The 9,056-nt window shown below is 36.4% G+C and overlaps 1 protein-coding gene across 1 annotated transcript in view; it reads left to right on the top strand.

The window, feature by feature from the left end:
- Positions 1-884: 884 nt before the first annotated feature.
- The window catches only part of LOC107672801 (ubiquitin domain-containing protein 2), a 40,158-nt gene continuing 31,986 nt past the window's right edge, over positions 885-9,056 (top strand). Inside the window, exons 1-2 of the mRNA XM_016466172.1 lie at positions 885-888; positions 3,731-3,967. Of these exons, the coding sequence (XP_016321658.1) occupies positions 885-888; positions 3,731-3,967 (241 nt within the window). The remainder of the gene's footprint in view (positions 889-3,730; positions 3,968-9,056) is intronic.

The following is a 9,056-nucleotide window of genomic DNA, read 5'->3' as shown; positions in this document are numbered from 1 at the left end:
ATCAACATTTGGTGTGACCATCCTTTGCGTTTAAAGCAGCTTTTGCCCTAGGTGCACTTGCGCATAGTTTTTCAGGTACTTTATTATTTATTTATTTCACAATGTGAATTTATTTTCACAACCTTTTTTGATCATATTTACCAAGTGTACCAACAATTCTGACATGACTGTAATTCACAGAAGCTGTCTATACTGCAAAATGAACCTCTTACCTGCACTTTGTTGTTTATGATGAGATGAGAATTAGCTAGAGTGCACATTCAGTCCGTGCAAATGCATACTGAACAAAACCAGCATTTTCAGCAGTGACTAAACACCTCTGATTGGCTATTGCATTAATTCACTTAACAGAAACGTATGTGATTTGTTATAATGCTTAATGCTGCAAAAAAAAAAAAAAAAGTGTAAAAAGATGTAAATTTAATGCCACAACTGACAATTTTCATTTAATTTTCACATTTCACTTTAATTGTGACAGCCATATAGGCATAGTTTAATTGTACAGGGGTATATTTTGCCCCCTTATATTAAAGTTGAGGGACATTTTTGTGGCATTTTTGCCCCAAGCCCTTGTTAATTTCCGACCGTGGTGCTAGTTTATTTTTGCTATTAATATGCTACATTCATATTACCATATTTAGCCTATTTACCCACTATTCAAGGGTACAATCTGGAGCTGATGTTACTGACAGGCTCATGTTGCTGTTAACCCTCCTTCTTATTTTAACCATATTGGTTATACAAACATAAACATGGAGAACAAATCATGCTTTTTCAGTAAACACATTCAGTTAAAAATCGATGGATGTCTTTTGTTGTTATATTGCTGTTGCTAGTGTAGTGAATTTGCTTTCACCAACCTAGGGAGGTGAAATAGTGTAGTGATGGGTATGAATGAATGAATGATGCATTTATATAGCGCTTTATTATGTATTTTTGTACACCCGAAGCACTTTACAATCATGTGGGGTGGGGGTGGGGGGTCTCTCCTCAACCACCACCAGTGTGCAGCATCCAACTGGATGATGTGACGGCAGCCACAGGACAACGGCGCCAGTGCTCTCACCACACACCAGCTACAACAGGTGGAGAGGAGAGAGAGTCATAGAGCAAATCAAGTGGTTGGGTACTCACGTCACCAGTGATGTTATGATATTTGGATCATGTGTCACTTAAGGTGTGGTTATGAGTACATCACATAAGAAAGATTGGTGGTATCTCTAACTTGTAGAACGTCATTCTGTATCATCAACACAAGGAAGACACAAGTGTAATAAAATAAATTTTATTAACAAAAGATAGACTAGAGTAATCACAACTACTAAATGAATACCATGAATGAAAAAGGAATAAAGTGCATAAGATGCATAAAATGCAAGTGGTTCAGTTGGGTGTTGCTATGCCAGAGTTACGTTATCTTATGGAAAGATAAACTGTTGCTACTCTGAAACAAATAAGGTGAAGAAGCCTTATTATGCATCAAACAAATATGTGAAAGATTATTTATCAATTGCAATTAGCTATATAATATCTAATGTAAATTAGAAAAATCATATACTGATAATACACAACAATGCCAAGGTCTCTGGAAGACGTTTGGATAAGTGATAGTTACGTTCTCTGTGGTTGAGTGAGCAGTCTGGTGGCGGTGACTTCTTCCACTGGTTGAGCTGGTAACAGTGCATTGGGGAGCAGGAATCTCTGTTTTACACTGTAAAACCCGATAAGTTCAGAATACTCAAAATTTTTGTGGACACCGATTACCTAAAAAAATTATTTAAGCAACTCAAATTTTTAGTTAACATTAATTATAAATAACAATTAAGTCAAACTAAAAAGCTTACGTTTGTTTTTGCTTAGTGCTTAAGTGCAGTGTACTTAAAATTATTGTTTATCATACGTAATGTTTTTCATTTACCAATTATTTTGATGCAGTGGTGCTTTATTAAATACAAATACTAACTAAAAAAATACACTTATGCATAAAAAACACACACAACTGTGGCTATACAATTGAGGATTTTTTATTCAACCTTTTTTAAACTGCATGAACTGTGTATTTCTGACTGTCAAACACTGGAAGATCATCTCATCACAACTGCAGTGCTTGCAGGACTTGTAGTGGTTTCGTTGTCCATGATAACAAAATCAGCAGGAGAGGTGTTTGTGTCAGTGATGTCTGGCTCGCCCAATTCCTCCTGGAATAAGCACAGAGGGTAAAACTTTAACTTTAACTTCAGAGACTAAAAGTAGACATTTATATTTTAAATTAAATTAAGTTTATGCATTTAGCAGATGCTTTTATCCAAAGCAACTTATAGTGCATTCAGGCTATACATTTTTTATCAGTATATGCATTTAGCAGATGCTTTTATCCAAAGCAACTTATAGTGCATTCAGGCTATACATTTTTTATCAGTATGTGTGTTCCCTGGGAATTGAACCCATGACTTTTGCGCTGCTAACGCAATGCTCTACCACTGAGCCACAGGAACATTATATTACACTTAACATATTTACTGCTAATAGAGTGGGGGAACTATAACGGCAGAACCCGGAAGAGTAATTCACCGTGGGTTCCTTCTAGATTTTCCTATGGGGTTTTATAATGGGGTTTTTCAATTAAAATAAAGCCTGTGGTAAACATAACTTGACAATACTTTTACGTTTTGTAACACACGTGATCTGTTAGTGTCCCTTCCCTTTCGGGACTCAAAACTTTGTTGTTTCTGTTACTGTCTCTCTGGACGTGCCGGAGACTCAGAACAAGGAGTGTCTTTTGGAAGGGTACCTTTATCCCTTCCTGATGAGGATGAGATTGCAATTTGGTGCTTCTCCATTTCCATGCTGTGATTGGCTGTTTCCATCAGAGTGGGGGACACGGTGTGTCCTTTCCTCCTTTCCTCCTGTGGAATGTATTTGCATAGTCCAAACACACATTTAGAAAAGTGTCACTAAAGTTTTACCGGTGCATTCTTCACTTATCAAACCACAACCAGAATACCTTTGGCAATGTTATGAACACATTATGTCCAAAAATGATCGAAAAAGATTGAACTGTCGTGCATGCATGCATTCATTTGTCCATTAAGAGCTGAATTTGTGTAAGATTTTGCACTACACATCGCTGTCACTCAGAATACTTATTTCTCTGAATAAATATGAGATGGGTGTGTTGTAGTTTGCATCAGTTTTAAGGTTTAAAAACATGGATTTGGATGGATCTCTGTGATCTCTCTTTGCTTCACCCACTGCTGCTGCGTCCAGAGGTCATAAGGAATTTTTATTGCAGTCACAGGCCAAAACTTAGGAATCAGTCTCGAGGTGGGTGAAGGGCAGAAACTGCATTTTGACCAATGAGAAGTCCTGTCCTTCCCGAGCTTGGTGCCAAAGGTCTTCTTCTTGCCCTCTAAGAGGTGTCTGGCTGTTATCCTAGCATCTTTATCAGATAGCATTGGACAGTTTGCTTATGTTAGTCCTACAAGATCCAATCAACATGTAGCAAACCTTTGTCCACTATTGTGGTCAGAGAGGAATGTGATGTCCACTACACTAGCATTTTATATAAGTCACAAGAACTGTGGCACTATGTTACAGTGCTTTTACCAGAGTTAAGGAGGTTTCAGGCATTCACATTTAGATAATTTACTTTATTACATTATTGGCTGCAGTGATGGTACATATCTTCAACATCCTATTGGATCTTGACCTTTTTGTCTCTGTTTTGCAGTTACTCTGGGGAGAAACCAGCCCCTGAAGAGAGAGAAGCCCAAATGGAAGAGCGACTACCCAATGACCGATGGGCAGCTGCGCAGCAAGCGTGATGAATTCTGGGATACAGCACCGGCTTTTGAAGGCCGCAAGGAAATTTGGGATGCACTTAAGGCGGCTGCCCAGGCCTTTGAAAGCAATGACCATGAGCTTGCTCAAGCCATAATTGATGGTGCCAGCATAACATTACCACATGGTAAGAGGCTCACGGCACAGATGCACAGGTGCTTTGCATTATGTATTCAGATCGTTTTATTAAAATCGTCTTCCAGATTTTGTGACAATCCATTTTCTTTTTGATTTCTATTTTTCTGTCAGCTTCCTTTTCAGTCCCCTTCTTTTTTTTTGGGGGGGGGGGGTGTCTTGCTTAGTTGGGGACAAAGAGTCGAAAAGTAATCAGATCTTGCAGTTTTTAAGGCATTTGTGTATGCAGAAACACTGTTATTCCACGCAATTTGAAATACATCTGGTTTTGTTTTATTCCAGCTGCACATTTTTTTGGGCTGTTCTCTTCAGGCCGTGAATGAGCTTGTTATATCATGGCATCGGATTGTTTTCCTTAAAGGGATAGTTCTCCCAAAAATGGAAATTTGTTGTTAATTTACTCACCCTCAGACCATCCAAGATGTATGTGATTTTTTCTCTCGAGTAGAACAGTAAAGAAGATTTTTACCTGAAATCATGGTCCTTAGTGATTCATAAAATACAAGTCAGCAGCTATTGTTTTTTTTTTTTGAGAATAACAAAAAACAATTCAAGGAACACAAAATTAATAGCCATGACTCCTGATGATATGAGGAAGTGACTTCCGGCGAAGAGAACGCTGGCGCATTGTGGCTGCCGCTTCTTCGTCCGGTTTATGTTTGTTTGGTTGTTTGTTTTAAATTGTTTTAAATTTTACTATTTTACACATTGTTTTGTATCATTGTGTCTGACACTGGCCACCCTGCGAATTTGGATTTTACCATGTGGAATTACGTGGTGCTTGCCATCGTTCACGACTGCTACGTTGGTGCTCTCGGTTCCGTGAGTCTGACCGGAGCTTGACATTGCTTCGTGTCTTGGATTTTGTACTCCTTCTTCTACGGTGCTGAGTTTCGACGTACTTGGATATTACTTCGTGTAACCTACTGGATCTATTGCTCCTATCATGCGCATCTGCTTGATAACCATTGTCATCTTCATTTTAACTCTGACTGGAGTGTGTGGTGAGCGGATCCTTCAGCACTTGGATCTTGACAGGATAAGGTACTCTGTTTCTGAACTCCTTTCATTGAAACATGAATTGCCTCCTGAAACTTGTGTTCAAAGAACTTTACGGTCTCTTCAGCTCCTGCGTCGACCGAAGTATTGTCACAGAGGGTCACGGCGGAGTTTTTATACAAATCGTGTTGGAGTTAAAGTTTTCTGTTCCAGCTCTGTGCGTCTCGGTATTCAAAAGGTTTAGGAATGTTAAGAATATTGATCCTGATAGTTTCTCACGTCTGATTTCTGAGCATCCAACAAGTTATACTGTTGATGACTACAGTTCCATTTTATCATCTACCTTGGATATCCTTGCTCCTATGAAGGAACGTGATGTCTTATTCACGAAATCATCTCCTTGGTATACAAATGAGCTTAGGGCACTCAAGGTTAAAAACAGGCAACTTGAGCGGCAATACAAAAAATCAAGCTTAACAGTTCACAAGCTTATGTATGATGAACATTTAATTCAGTACAGTGAGGCCCTTAAGGTGGCTAGAGCTGAATATTATTCGCGTATTATAAGTGATGATGCTGGAAATCCAAACAAGATTTTTAAGACTATTAACAAAATTTTAAAACCAAACAAGTCACCCACATGCTCTTCTGTTCAGCAGTGTAATAAATTTCTTAATTTTTTTGAGGATAAAATTGAATCTATTTATAGGTCTGTTGGTTCTCTCCCTAGTTCTGCGCTTCCGGAGGTTCTTCCACCAAGTATTCCTATGGTTCTGCTTCGTTCTGCTGATTCTCTTCTTCTCTATCAGCCCCACTTCAGATTAAAAACTATGGGACAGAGAGCTTTCTCTCGTGCCGCTCCGAGATTATGGAATGCGCTTCCTTTAAACATTCGAAGTGCTCCTACACTAAGTACTTTTAAGAAACTGTTGAAAACCCACCTTTTTAAAATTGTCTATTATGATTAAGTTGTATTTACATGTGACATTGTTGTAGCGCTTTGGGTTGAGAAAAGCGCATTATAAATAAAATGTATTATTATTATTATTATTATGATATATTGAGGTTTTATAAATCGAAACAATCGTTCTGCGTGAGAAACTGATCATCATTTACATCATTATTACCTATAATCCATAGTCTCAGGCAATGGGGAAATAGATTATTTTCCGTAAACTGGTTCTTCCAGAAAGTTTGTTTCAATTAACTGGTTCAGTTCACCTGTTTGTTTACGTAATCATGCAATTTTGTAATGTATATACAATTATAATATTAAAGCACCCAATAATGATGTGAAATGCGGTTGTTTTGTTGTGATGTCTAAACCATTTAAAGTGAATAAACTAGTCTTCATCAGCTCACCTTTTTACATAAACAATGAAACCATAATAATTTTAATTTCACAGCTTAATTCAAAGTGTTACTATGTGCTGAACTATTTTTAGAGTTTACCACAAAAAAAATGCTGTTTTATAAGAAAAGTCACTGACATTTTGCGACAGGTGGGATTCAGCTTACAGCACTTCTCATTCATTCCTATGGTAAACAACGACTGAGTGGTCATTTGATTTTTTGTTTAATATTGAAAGTAGAAAAATGAGAAACGGCTCCTTTTTAGTTTTTTCATTTTTTGCAAAAAAACGAAAAACAAGAACTCAGCTTAATTTTTCATTTTTCGTTTCAGGGTAGAAAAATGAATAAACAGCTTTAATATTCGATTTCTACACGTGGGCGGGAATTAAACGCCCCTTTCTGCTGATTGGTCAGACAAAAAAAGATCAAACCGTGCCGTCATCAGTTCTTCCGCAGCTCCACGCGGCAGAATACTAGTCCTCTGCTGCTGCAGTTGTACGGCTTCTTAAACAGTTTTATTGCAACTGCATTAAGTACAAACAACCAGACAAATGAATGGCTCGACACAACCTGTTCTGTGGCAGAGCCTAGACAGGGCTTTCTTCTGTGTAGATATAAATTCTATGCTTTGCATCAGCTTGGCATGCCAGGGTATGATATGACAGCTGTCATAGCCTGGTGACCGTGATTTCACCAAGTACAACATGTTCCTGGATCAACATCCTTGTTGATCCTGGAACAACATTCCAATTAACCAATCAGAATTGAGGGATAACTTTTTAGGAAATGTCTGTTTTAGGCTTACAATCAGGGTTAGGTGCTTCTACACCCTTGTTAATCAACTATCATTTCACACTGATTTTAGGAATAAATTATGGGTAGGGTTAGGTTTTGTCTATATGTTTGGACAGTAATGTTGATCCAGGATCAACAAAAGATGTTGATCCAGGAACATGTCTTACTTGGCAAAATCACGGCGACCGTCATAGCCTACCCTGGTCCCCCAGTAAGTTTGTTTGTTTAATTAAGTAATTAAGTAATTAATTAATTAATTTGTTTCCAAAAAATAATATATTTTAAACATTAATACAAAAAGGAAAGAATAATGCTTTGGCTTGGGTATATACAGAGCTGGGTAGATTACTTACAAATTGTAATCCGTTACTGATTCCAAATTACATGACAAAAAATGTAATCAGTAACGTAATCCATTACATTACACATGTTAGGTGATATAGTCTGATTACTTTTAGATTACTTTTGACCTAACTCGTTTATCACATTGATTTAAACAGGATAATCATGTACCATAATGATGTAAAAATACAAATAGTAAGAAAATATATTCCTTTCATTGTAATTAACAACATGAAGTGCATTAAACATTATATTACGTCAGGGTTTCCCAAATTGGGGTTCGTAAAGGAACTGCAGGGGGTGTGTGTTTAATGAAAGGCTAACAAGTAATTAAATCATAAAAATGTAAAATTAAAATAAATCATACACATAACAAAAAAAAGATGAAATATTTTATGTTTACCTTCACGCCAAATGACCATTCACCAATGTCAGAGAACCATTAACATGCAAATGTGATACTTAATTATTAAAATATTTATTTTAAAATCTCAGGGGTCCTTAAAGGATCACTGATTATGATTTCACTTTTTTAACTTTAGTGTGTAATGTTGCTGTTTGAGCATAAAAAACATCTGCAAAGTTACGATGCTCAAAGTTTTACAATTGCTGATTAACCACCCCTTTAAAGTAAATATGTTAGGTGAAAGAGGTTCAGAGGACAAAGAGTTTGAGGATGTCTGCAAATAAGAAAAAAACGAGAATTTGTGCATTTTAATGAGCTTGAAAGACAAAAGCCTTTAAATAATACATAATAATACATGGTTAAACAACCTATTGAGTGATCATTCAAATAAAAATGAATGCGTTCATCAGTAGTTGATGCAATGTTGAAACACTTCTTAAACCTGAAATGATTTTTGTAAATCCATTGGTCAAATGCTGTGTAGCCACCGGACTAATGACTGATCTCTGTCCGAATGTCCACAAAACTGGAAGACTTTCTGAGTGTATATAAGCGGTAGACTATTTTAGAAAGGAACATTTAAAAGATAAAAAAAGAGGAATTAGAGAGAATAAATCAATTATGAATAATTTATTTATATTGTGTGAATAATATGTAATCATGCAATCTATAAAAAAGTAATTGTAGTCTGATTAAAAGTATTTTAAAATGTAACACTCTAATTACAAGTGCTTAATTTTTGGAATCTGATTATGTAGCCTAATCCCGATTACACGTAATCAGTTGCTACCAAGCTCTGGGTAGGCTATATCAGAATCAGAATCAGAATGAGCTTTATGCCAGGTATGTTTTCACATACGAGGAATTTGTTTTCATGACAGAAGCTTCCGCAGTGCAACAGAATGACAGCGACAGAACAAAAACACAGATAATAAAAAGAAGAATAAAAAAAAAATAAAAAATAGAACAAGTAAATAAGGAATAACAATATATAAATTGACAATTGTATGTGCAGGTATATTACAATAGACAGTTTTGTATGTACAGGTATATTATGTGCAAATTTGAGGTGTAGACTAAGTATGTGTGTTAGATAAATAAGTGTGTAAGTGTATAAATAGTGTTGTGTGTTCCACAGTTATTGTCAAGTGTTCATGAGATGGATTGTCTGAGGGAAGAAACTGTT

The sequence above is a fragment of the Sinocyclocheilus anshuiensis genome, unplaced genomic scaffold (genome assembly GCF_001515605.1).
Source record: "Sinocyclocheilus anshuiensis isolate Anshui unplaced genomic scaffold, SAMN03320099.WGS_v1.1 scaffold556, whole genome shotgun sequence".
NCBI lineage: Eukaryota > Metazoa > Chordata > Actinopteri > Cypriniformes > Cyprinidae > Sinocyclocheilus > Sinocyclocheilus anshuiensis.
This window is presented reverse-complemented; position numbering and strand designations above follow the sequence as displayed.